The 12,607-nt window shown below is 40.5% G+C and overlaps 1 protein-coding gene across 1 annotated transcript; it reads right to left on the minus strand.

The window, feature by feature from the left end:
- Window positions 1-5,104: 5,104 nt before the first annotated feature.
- Window positions 5,105-10,350, minus strand: LOC119734532 (monocarboxylate transporter 12-like). The gene is made up of 4 exons (XM_038208069.1): window positions 10,170-10,350; window positions 9,147-9,290; window positions 6,915-7,760; window positions 5,105-5,232 (listed from the first exon to the last, which is right to left on the minus strand). The coding sequence occupies exons 1-4, from the start codon at window positions 10,348-10,350 to the stop codon at window positions 5,105-5,107; spliced, it is 1,299 nt and encodes a 432-aa protein (XP_038063997.1).
- Between the last annotated feature and the right edge of the window lie 2,257 nt (window positions 10,351-12,607).

Consider the following 12,607-nt stretch of genomic DNA (forward strand, 5'->3'; position numbering starts at 1 on the left):
GGGATTCGATCCCGGGACCCCGCTAACCGTGGACGACGAATCGTAACCACTCGGCCATTTCGTTACCTTAGAATTTTCCTTAAACTGAGAAAAGTTGTCTTTGTAGGTGAGCAAACGCGCCAGGAAGATTACTGGGTCCATTTGCTTTACCTTAATGGGTACAAACAAATCGATATAATAAGCCCAGTGTGTTTGGTTTGTTAGGAAGCTGCATAACACAGCCTAATGTGCAAAACAGTCGTGTGCTAGGCGGATCATTACGCAACAATGAACACCGCCATTGTGTATTTTCAAAAGGCAGACGCGTAGATTTCTACTCTTTGTATCTGGGCACATATAGATTATCACCTCCCTCTACAGCTATTTCGACTTTCTTAAAAAGAAAAATAGAGACCGTCAGCGACTCTCCGGAAGTTGAAATAAGGATCGTCCCCTCGATAGACCTCAGACTCAGTAAAGTTCAACATTGGGCTCTTTTTAAGAAGCTGTTTTTGCGGAAACTTTACATCTTGATTTTTTTAGAAGCATCTGATTTTGCCCAATTTTAGTAAAATATGCTCCAAATTTTGCTAAAAAAGCAAGGTTAACCCCTTACCATTTTAGATTTTTCATACAAATCTGATTTTGCCAAATTTTACTAAATATACAAGGTACACCTCTTACAATTTAAAATTTTTCATAAACATTTCTTTATGCCCAATTTTGCTAGAAATACAAGGTTAAGCCCTAACAATCTGCAATTTTCCAGAATCATCTGATTGTGTCCTTTTTTGCTAAAAAAAATGCAAGGTTAACCCCTTACAATTTGAATTTTTTCATGAACATCTAATTTTTCCCAATCTTATTCAAAAAGCAAGGTTAACCCCTTACAATCTGCAATTTTTCAGAAACATTTGATTTTTTTCCCATTTTCTCTATAAAAAATGTGAGGTCAACCCCTTTCAATTTGAAATTTTTCGTAACATCTAACTTTGCAAAATTTCACCAGAATCATCTGATTGTGTCATATTTTGCTAAAAAAATGCAAGGTTAACCCCTTACAATTTGAATTGTTTTCATGAACATCTAACTTTTCCCAATCTTATTCAAAAAGCAAGGTTAACACCTTACAATCTGCAATTTTCCAGAAACATTTGATTTTTTCCCATTTTCGCTTTAAAAAAATGCGAGGTTCACCCCTTACAATTTGAAATGTTTTATAAAAAAAAATGTTTCATAAACATCTAACCCCATACAATCTGCAATTTTCCAGAAACATCTGATTTTTCCCGATTTTGCTTTAAAAAAATGCAAGGTTAACCCCTTACAATTTGATTTTTTTCGTAAACATCTAATTTTTCCCAATTTTACATCAGCTTATGCTAACAAATTATCAGGTAACTGGATCATTAAACGGGACAGGTGCACATCGGCCTTGGAGCTCAGACCATGTGTCATGCACTCCTCAATGCATAGATGATGCACATAACACTATGGGTAGTACAGGCACAGCTGGGGGTACTGCCCAAACAATGATGAACGCATTGCGTATGCTTAAAGAATTGCCAACAATTCCGGTTTTTACCGTTTAGGTCTGGCTCTAATCACTTTACGCGATCCCCTGACGTCTCATACACTGACTTTAGGCAAAATAGTCAGAGTTTCGCGGTCTAGTAACCAGACTTTGACTCTTCACGAAACATCGAATGAAAAGGGAAACATCAAATGCATATTGCGAAACATCGAATGCAAACATACCGATGAAACATCGAATACAAATAGCTCGAAGTGTCAAACATATGTGTAAAACATTGCTCACATATTTGACAATATCGCAAATATATTTAAAACAACACACACAATTGTATCGAAAAACATCGCACATTTGATGCAAAAAATCGAACATAATATTGAAAACATCGCACATATATATCGTCAAAAACATCGCACATATAAATTGAAAATCGCATATAAATGTAAAACATCGCACACATATATTGAACATCGCACATATATTGTAAAACATCGCACAAATATATTAAACATCGCGCAAATAATAAAAAACATCGCACACTTATATTGAACATCGCACATAAATGTAAAAGATATTGAACATCCAACATATATATTGCAAAATATTGAATATTGCAACGTTTGACACACCATATATCACGCGTGGGCTGAGTCGTTAATCCTTGTGTGTAGGATCTGTGGTCTAACCTATCAGGGAGTATAGCAGTTTAATAAGTATCCGATATCCCTCAATTGCGCCAAAAAGACAATCCTGGACAAACCTTGCATGCACAATAGGCCAAGTTTGGGCAAAGACCATTGGTCGACTAGTGGTTGATTTGTGACGTACCTTACGCCTGCGCACTGATAGCAATGTGCGAACGTCTCTAGTCAAACGCTGGTCAAAATGTCATCTCAAAACTCAAAGGCTCTCTGCTAGCGTTATGAATGCGCGCGGCTATTGGTTACCAGTCAAGCAACCAACCCCAGTAGGCTGGTTCCAAATAGTCGACTAGCGTAGTCCACCACCGTCGACTAGACAGAGTTCGGGCAAACGTTAGTTAACCATTGGTCAACTATAGTCCTTGCGCGAACTTAGCCTTATATGCTGTGTCGATTGTCTGTATGAAAACGAGTAATAAGTCGTGTAGCACACGACTTATTACTCCTCATTAGAATCAGACCCGTATCGTCCAATAGGCACAGTAGGCACTGTGCCAAGGGCCTACGAAAACTTCGGGGGCCTACCAAAACATTGAGGGCCTACGAAACATACCACTGTGTGCCAACAGGCTTTTAGAGCTACCAGTTTGGACTGGCTTGCTTAGTTCAGCTTATAGTACATGAAATTGTGCTGATTCCTGCGGAATAGGGCATACGGAACACTGGCGCCTAGGGCCTACGGAACACTTAAACCGGCTCTGATTAGAAAAAAAAATGCAGCTCATTAGGAGATAGTCTCATTATTGTTCAGTCGCCATTTCATAATGGCCGGGTGCGTGTGACTTTGATTAGCTTCTCCTTATACTTCTCCTTAGATCACGAAATGTGGCTAATCGAACGCTGTGGGTTTGAGACCAGTAAATAAACTGCCATAGACCCCAATGATAAACGCCCTCACTTCAGAAACTCAGGAAAAATATTCACAACTCTCTGAGGTGTTCGAGACACACATCAAATTAAAGCTTCTTTCAGCATCATTCAATTTTTTTCATCATTCAGTTTTTTGGGGGGTAATCCGATGTCTTTTGGGAGAAATCTCCATCCGAAGATGATCGATATCATCCTTTTAAAATAGTCCTGAATCGCCATTTTGAAAAACGATGCCTACGCTCCATTGCAAAGTAGAGCGCTTTTAGGGCCCAATTTCATCCAAAATTTCACAGAAATACAAGCTCACAGTCCTGTGCACGGCTGCCACCTTTTTTTTTTTTAAACAAACCTTTAAGTTCATTGCCCACAAAATGCTCAAATGCCGAAGAATTTGAGGGAATGCAATTCGTGATTTGGCCGACAGTACATGGGTACTTTTGGGCCTATTTACTGGTCTGCACTCCGTGACGTATTTTACTGGCATTCTGAAAAAAATTAAGGTCAAAAGTTGCTGTGTGATTGTCTACGGACTTATGCAAAACAAGACCTGTACAATGTATACTTAAACAAACATGACAGCCAAATTTACCAATAAAACAGCTGATACTGATAACTTCATTGTGAAAAGATTGCGGGAAAGTTGTTCAGAATGCAGTCCCTTTATTCATACCTGATACAATTTCTCACTTGTCCGAATCTCATCCCCGATATGATATGAATTGAGACCGTGTCTGTACTTTTCTATCGTTCAGGTTGAATAGTCAATTTTGAAAATATTTGTTTGTGGAGATACTCCTCATTCTTGGCCTTCTTGGTTAACGTGTTTAACAGAAATTGCCCACACCCAAGGGCAGATCCGGGGGGGGGGCAAATAGGGCCATGCCCCCCCCAAAAAAAACCACGAAACCAATTTTTTTTTTATTTATGTGACATCGCAATAAAGGCGGGCAATGAGTACACCACCATCTTTTTCTCAAAAAAACATTGGCTAAAGTGGTCAGAAATTGCCTCAGATCGCACCACAGAGCATCTAGAATCCAAAAAACTAACCCCACGCCGTAATTTTTTTGACCCACTTTTTTGGGGGGATCAAAATTGTTTTGGGCCCCAAAAAATTGTGTTCTGGATCCGCCCTTGCCCCCACCCCCGTTGTAACATCCGCCCCATGCACTCGCCCCGCCCCCCACGGTGAGAACCAATGGCTACGCTGCTATGCTAGTCAATATGGTCTCTAAAGTTATCAAATTGCAATTTGCAACTGACTTTGTACATAATTGAAATCATATCTAGTAACATTTGCAATTATTTAATTTAATGTGAAGTAAAACACTTTCAGGTAGCATTTCTAGTAACATTTTGCAGTAACACGTATAACTCTTGATCAAAAATCGAGTATAAGTTAACATGATTAGAATGGACTGTAGACTGTATGTCTTCCGACTGTAGATCGTCTGTCTTCACGTTTGTCGTAAATTCACAAGCCCGAATTATATTTTATTATATTAATTTATATTTATATTAACATTATATTTAAAAAAAAAAAATTCAACAGCTGCGGCCCGACATGATTTCGATTCCCGCCCCCATTAGTGTAATGGAGCGACCCCTGTCATATGAAAATCCGACTCCTTTGAAAATGGGACTCCTTTCCCTATTATTTGTTTAATCCCTCACACGTGACAGGTCACTCTCCCATATATGATCCTACAAATAGCATATTATTGTACTTTCGCATGCGCAATACTACCAATGAGTCCATTATTTCATTGAGTCGGATGTTCACGCTACATCGCCTGAGAACTAGACAACTTGCCTAACAGCAAGCCAAAATAATAGCAGATACTTGCAGATTTTAAGACAGAGAACAGCAGCACTGCTTAAAATAAAACACTTTTAAAAGGTCGAAATTCATGAGGACTAAAAAAAAATCGATTTGTTGAAGAGCAGGAGAACGGAAGGATTATGTCTGTCTTTCTGATTAGCCTTTCAAATCTAGTCTTTCGGTTGTGTTGGCTATACGTCAATTGGCATTTAAAGGCCACATGTTTTTTAGTCTTTTAATGAGAAGTGGAATCAGTGCTGTGATTTGGATGACCCCCAGAATGACGAAGGCCGTGTCGTAGCTACCAGTGTGGTCATAGATCCAGCCTGAAAAGGGGATGATGATACAATGTATGAAAATATCAACGGAGTAAATCCATTAGCCATCATTATCAAGCGTGAAAATAACAATTTCTTCTTGACTTGAGCTGCGACAAAAATGAACCATAATCGTCACTAGCAAGATAAAATCATACTTCCTGTTAATGTACCCGTCAGGAGATTTTTATCATTAGGTATACCACAGGAAGACATCGGACATTAGGGAGACGTTTCAATGTCTCCCTAATAGCATAACTCAAATTTAGGAGGGTTAAATCGATTGCTCGTGGTCCAAAACAGAAATACATGTTTACCAGAATTCGTTGGGGTAGGATATAAAGGGAAAATTTGGGTAATGGGTCAAAGTAAAGTTGCAAAAAATGTGTGCACAACCCTACGGGGATGCCATCTTAAAGGCCCTGTCACACTGCCACGTCCATGCATGACGTTCATATTGCGTTCATCAATGATTCATGCATATTGCGACCTTAAACGTACGTGTGACGTCAGCAGCCAGACGCGCGGCGTGTATTAATTAATACTCGTGCCAAAATGGGCGATTGTCATTGAGTCTTCACCATTGATCTCCATATACACAGATATATATGGAGATCAATGGTCTTCACATTTTGAACCAGCCTCGACTCCAGGGGCGCGTGCTCGTTCCTTACACTCGCGCAAGGCATGATGGGAAACAACATGGCGCTGCAAGATCGTACCCACGGGGCACGAAGTTGATTTTGAACTGCATAGACGCAGTAGACGCAGAGGAGACGCGCTGTCCTGATGCATGCACATTGATCTCCATATATGGAGATCAATGTGCATGCACGTCTGTTGAGTTCTCGCGACGTCGCGCCCGTCTGCGCCTGCGCGTTGCCATTACGTCACGGCCGTTCGCGAGGAGTTTGCGCAGATTCCTTACTGCGTTCTGGTCAAAACGCCGAAGCGCGGCGTTTGTTTTGTGCATTATGTCCAAAACGAACGCGGCAGTTTGGCGTTCAGCGAAGTTCTTGGAGTTCCTCTGAAGTCCTCAACTAGTATCAATGAGTCAACCCACCGTCATCTGCGTTCCCACCGCGTTTTAATCACGTTTCTTGGTCGCAGTATGATCTCCATGCCAGAACGTGACAGTGTGACAGGGCCTAATAAGGTACGATTTCCGTAAAAATGATATTGATCATGATCATCACTTGGGCTGTTTTTATGAAGCTGCTATAGGGACAGAAATTTGCTAGGTATTGAACATATTTGCTCTGCAAAAACATGTTACCAAACGAATCTCATTCAATGGAATTAATTAGGGGCTGGTTCTCAGCTACACCATGCCTAGCACTAGTCTGAAAATCTGGGACTCTCAATATCGTGTATGAGAGTCCCAAAACTTAAGGTATTGAAAACATGCAAAACAAGAAAATAGACTGGCACCTGAAACAACCAGTCCAACAACTCTTCAGTACTGCATACAATTGAATTGAGTTTCAAATTTTAGTTGGTTGGTGAAGGACCTTGTCTTTGCCTCAAGACCATTTTTGGAAAATTTTGTCAGCCAGATTTCGTTTTGCCACGTTTCAGCACTCGAGCTCCCAGTCTGGCTTAATAGCACACCTTAGCACATGCCTAAATCTGCTAAGCAATAATGTTGTGTTTACCAGCTCCAAGAAATTGGACATCAACACAGTTCTTACCTGGAATAAATCCGGCGAGAGGTCGAATTAACCCAGACAGGAATCCCATCCAGCCAAAGGCGTCCGCCATCTTGTCGACCCCGAGCAACTCTTTCACCATGAAGTCGACCATGGTGAACACCATACCCATACTTGAGACAAAGAGGGCGGCGTTGGCTGACACGGACCACCATGACGTCACCCAGGGGTCAATCAGAAAGGAGACGGCAACCAGACCGACACTCACCATCATAGCGCTGGAACTCGTCATCTTCTCTTTATACAAAGCTATGCCTCCGAGCGTGAAGGTGACCAGCTGAAACACCGCTGCAACCGATACCATGCCCGCGGCTTCTTCGTTGGAGAACCCAATGGCAACAACGCGTGGAACAAAATAGATATACCACACTGATTGGCTGATTCGAGTAGTCACGACAATTAGAGTAATCTCCCAAAAGGTTAGGCTCTTCATCAATGAAATGTCCAAAGCTCCCCAGCTTTTCTCCAAAAAAGATCTGAATGACGTAAGAGTACAGTCGGTATGTTTATCTGGTTTGTGAACCGGTCGGGGCTGATGACGGGAAGAATCAGGAAGCGACTGGTAGCCGACTCTTGCTTCGGACCACTTCGGTACAGGTTTTAATAGGGCACCGCTTACAGTGAGATGGGTACCAATCGATCCGACCAGGAGCATGGCTCCTCTCCAACCATAGGTGTTGAGGAATAGCTGTACCAGAGGCGGTAGACAGACGAGACTAAGAGAGGAACCTATCCTGGCGACCCCTGACGCTAGTGCAAAATCCTTCACATCGAAATGCTCACCGAGGGAAGAACGGGTCAGAACGTTGGCTAAACACTGCCCTAAAGCTGAAGATATCAAAATTAAGAAGACAATTAAACACTAATTTTATTAGGAACAATGCCACGATCAAGTGACAGCAAAGAAGGAATGTTCGTTACCACAAATTTAAATCAGGGCTGTCTAAAAGGCTACAATCCAGTTGTAACTTGAAACTCGTTATGGTATACTACTCACAAGCCTTTCAGGAGAATTTAAGGATTTTCAGAACAGCCTTCGCTTCTGACAAAATATTGTACAGTAGCGTTTGGAGTGTATCAACGAATTTTGCACGACGCTGTTTGCCTTTTGTGGATCCCCCAACTATCTGTCCCCGGGCAGTCCAGAACAGACAGGTGTTTACATGACTATTTCCCCAGTGACACTACCTTTAACATTTTTAATGGGACAAATGTGTTTGCCAAAATGATGGCATCAAGGATCATACGTTTTCATTTTTTTCCCAGCGAGCCAGATACTACAGGGTGAGTAAAAAAACCGGAACCCAAACCCCAAAAATTATATTTCATATTTAAAAAAAAATGCAGCACCAAAAATAATTATGACTGGAAAGCCAATTTCATAAGCTACTTTTGGATGAAAAAATACTGAAATTGGTCAATGCGTTAAAAAAATATCACCATTTAAACACAAAGACCCTAAAACCTGTCTCGTCCAAAAATGCGATTTCAAGAATCGTCGTCACTTTTGTCTTCAAACATCACTAGCGATGAAATCTTAGTTTAAACGTTAACAATATGCAACAACGTCCTTTTGAAGGCCCGACTTTTTAAAAAGTAGATTTTATAAATCATATTGTTTGCCTAACCAGGGTTGTTAATCAAAATATTGTGTGCTACAGTTGGTGACAGTTGTTGAAACAAGTATTCTGTGTCATTTTCTTTGTTGTTCCAAACAGTCAAAACACACAATAAATTGATTTTGGGACGAGACAGGTTTAATGGTCATTGCGTTTAAATGGTGATATTCTTTGAACGGATTGAGCAATTTCAGTAATTTTTTTTTTATCTAAAAGTAGCTTTTGAAATTGGCTTTCCAGTCATTATTATTTTTGGTGCTTCATATTTTATTAAATATGAAATACATTTTGTGGGGTTTGGGTTCCGCTTTTTTTGACTCACCCTGTACATTGTGAATTTGACAACCTTGAGCAAGTTCCAGCGAGAACCTACTTTGGTCGACTACTAGTCTAGTGGACTGTCCAAGGATGGTCGCATCGCAGGGAGGCAAGACCAAGAAGTTTTGTGATAAGGTTTTGACCATCGTTTGATTAGAGACATTGGCACGTTACATGCGCAGGCGTAAGTCACGTCACCATAAGTCGACCAATATAGTCTTCGATTGAACTTGCTCAAAACTGACAACAGCTGTGCAAATCTTACTGAGCGATTTACCTATTAGCAGAATAAGTGGGAGTGCCATCTGCAAGACGTTAGAGGCTCGTGAGGTCAAGATGAATCCCAAGCCGATCATACCACCAGCTACCATGACAACGGCACGCGCTCCAAACTTCCGTCCAATCGGTGCCGCCAGAGGACCTGCAATCAATATCACCAAACATCAACAACTCGGTAACTTTTTTCTCGTCAACACAGACTTTTTAAATAACCAGTGATATAAACAAAAACCTGTGTCACGAACCGATCATACACAATACCAATTTCAATACCCATAAACCATTACAAAAATACATGCGGTGGTTCATTAGGGTAAAGGAAACGTATTCACAAATACCTAAGACAGTTACCATTCCTATTGGTCGAGAGGCCGTCAAGTTGCCGGTCTTAAACGGTTGATAAAACACTGGCTGGCTGGTCTTAAACACTTTTCTGGTGTCGTATGATATTTGGACTCCTTACCTATGAAATCAGGTCCCTTTTAGCCTTTTATCAGTTGAATGTTGACAATCATCACTTTGGCATGCGCAATACTACCAATGAGTAGTACGAGTCATGTATTTCATAGTCCTTAATACTCTGCACCGACACAGCTACATTCTGCGCCACTTTCGCCACGCGCGTACCAGTAAGGAGTTTGTAACGACTACTCGCGAGAGGCACTAGCACTTACCATAAAATAGCTGGAGGGGTGTTTCAAAAAACATGGAGTAACTCTATTGAGCAAAATCGTTGGAATTTATATTTGTAGACTTGTTTTGACTCTTTGACCGAAAAAGTAGTAATGAATGGGAATAAATATGTGCTTGACGGGTTTTAAACAAGTCCGTTTAAGACCGGCTTGGGCCTGGTCGCCAATAATATCCCTCGCCTTCAGCTTGGGCTATTATCAACGTCAATTCCCCAGCCGGTCTTAAAACGAGCTTGTTTGAAACAGGCCAAGCACATAATTATTCCCTTATTAATTAGTGCGCGATACCGTCAAGTGTTGTGTTTTTTATCGTTGGAGAATAAACTTACCAAATATATCCTTACCGCACTCGACGAGGGAAAAGACCGTGCCAACGACCCAGGTTTCTGCTTCAAACTCATTCATCATGGACACAAGAAGAATGCCGAGCGATTTCACGACCATGGCATTGATAAAGTATTGTATGAAGACTGCAATGGTTGCGAAGACACCAAGTTTAGATCTTTCCATATCTCGACTATTATACCTATTATGTGCTATTAAATGAGAATAAATTGTATTCAAATACGGTACAGGTATAGATAAACTCACGGTTTAACGTAGTACTTAAAACACTGCATCAGCCTTTAAATCCACTCTGGCCAGCCTTTGCTAAAATGACTTGAGTTAGTTAAATATCAACACAATACACATACACATGTGCATTGAAAAGAAAATAAATTAAGAGATGATGCAAATTAATATTATAACATATCCTTTAGTAAAAAAAAATCATTCATTTTTAAATATGTATTACCGGTATTTCATAAACTTCTAAAAGGTCAAGTTTAAATTAACTATGTAATATATGAATGAACTATGGAAATTAAATCACAAAATGTCAAGGAGAGGAATCGCCAAATTTAGACATCAATACTATTAAACAATGGAGAACAAGAAGAAGGGACATTATAGTGACGGGAAATAAAAAAAAAAATACGTCACGGATTAATGCATGGCTTAGATAATAGAAAATAAATAATCTAATGTAAATGAACAAGTCATGAATGGACGTCACAACTTTAAAAAGTACATGAAATTCAGGAAAATGCGATCGTAATAGGTACATTGTAGGTTAACATAATAGACCATTTTGTTTACAAATTGGATGTTGTGATCATCACGCAAATAATAACCCTCGCCTTCAGCTCGGGCCATTTCTCCAGCCCGTCGTAAACGGACTTGTTTAAAACAGGCCAAGCACATTTTTATTCCTTTAGTGCGCGATAACGGTCCGAAGAAAAAGGTCCGATAGTCCGAATCGACAATAAGGTCCGATAGTCCGAAGTGTCAGACTGATGAACCGTATTGTTAATTCGGATTATCGAACCTTATCATCTATTCGGACTATCGGACCTTATTGTCGACTATCGCACCCTATTGTCTATTCGGACTATCGAGCCTTCGGATTAATTAACCTTATTCTGTTTTTGGACTTTCGAACCTTCAGATAATCGAACCTTTGGACTATCGAACCTTTGGACTAAACAAACCTTCGGATTAATGACCCTTCGGACTAAAGAACCTTCGGACTATTGAAGCTTTGAACTATCGGACTGTAACCATATTGAAATATCTAACTCATGTACACGAAACAAGCGTTCAATCAATGAAACTTTTCCTTTTTAATTTAGAATGTTCTTTGCTGCAAAACATAAACAATACCAACAGAAGGGAAGTTGAAGGAAGGCATTAAAATGATGAGAGAAAATGCCGCACAAAAGATACAAGGGAGTAAGTCCTGATGCCCAGTCAACCCCGGGGCATCAACCCCGGGCGAAGGCTCGTCAAGTTATGTTGGCCCCATCCAAAGGAGAACATCTCATATGCAAAAAGATCTAAGATGACGTGACGCAAATAGAAGAGAAATTACGTTGTCACATCTCTTCTATCCTTGTGGACCAACCCTTCCTATCTGCGACATGCCGGCCACATGATCATGTTGATCTATAATTTGTTTCTTTCGGCAATCACAAACCATAAGTTGCTTGGCTCATTCTTCAAGACCAGGAGCGCTTCAAGGACTGTACCAAATACATCCAGGGATGGCCAGGGCACGAATTTTCTTTTCCCAAACTACATCCGCGTACATGGTTGTTTAGCGCCCTCTACGATGCTTTTATGATACGTACGCAGGTGTATAATTATTTTTTTCCCCACGATTTGGTTAATAGTGCGATAGCTCAGTCGATATAGGGTCAAAATTTTGCACCGCGAGGTTGCGGGTTCAAAAAAAGGGTTTTGTAATCAAATTTTTGTTTTTTGTGCTAACCTGAGGCTTCGGAGGTTTTTTTTTTTTAAAGGGAAATTAAGTCCGAATTTCACAACGTTCGAATTCATTTTTTGCTCTAATTTTACATTTCCTTTTCACGTTTTTAGAAAAGTAAAGTCCAAAACGCCGCAGCGTACACCCATATGCGAATGTCGTTTGGGAGAAAAAAAAAAATCGCGGCCAGGCCAGGGTTGGATTCTCTGTAAATGTGTCCTTCACGCACAGGCTATATTCGCACGCACTCGTTTACCGGTGAAGGGCTTTCAGTGGGAATGGCCACTGAAAAAAATTGACAGAAAAGAAAAGGTCGGACGCTAGCGATGGTAGACATTCCGTGCAAATTCAAATGTTTTGGGAATTGTCTACGAATAGAGAAGTGGACTATTTTCATCGACATGACTTGCGATGGTTTTTTTTTTTCAAACGGACCCGGTTTTTTTTGGGCAGGGCAATAAA

Source organism: Patiria miniata, unplaced genomic scaffold (assembly GCF_015706575.1).
Source record: "Patiria miniata isolate m_02_andy unplaced genomic scaffold, ASM1570657v1 HiC_scaffold_27, whole genome shotgun sequence".
NCBI lineage: Eukaryota > Metazoa > Echinodermata > Asteroidea > Valvatida > Asterinidae > Patiria > Patiria miniata.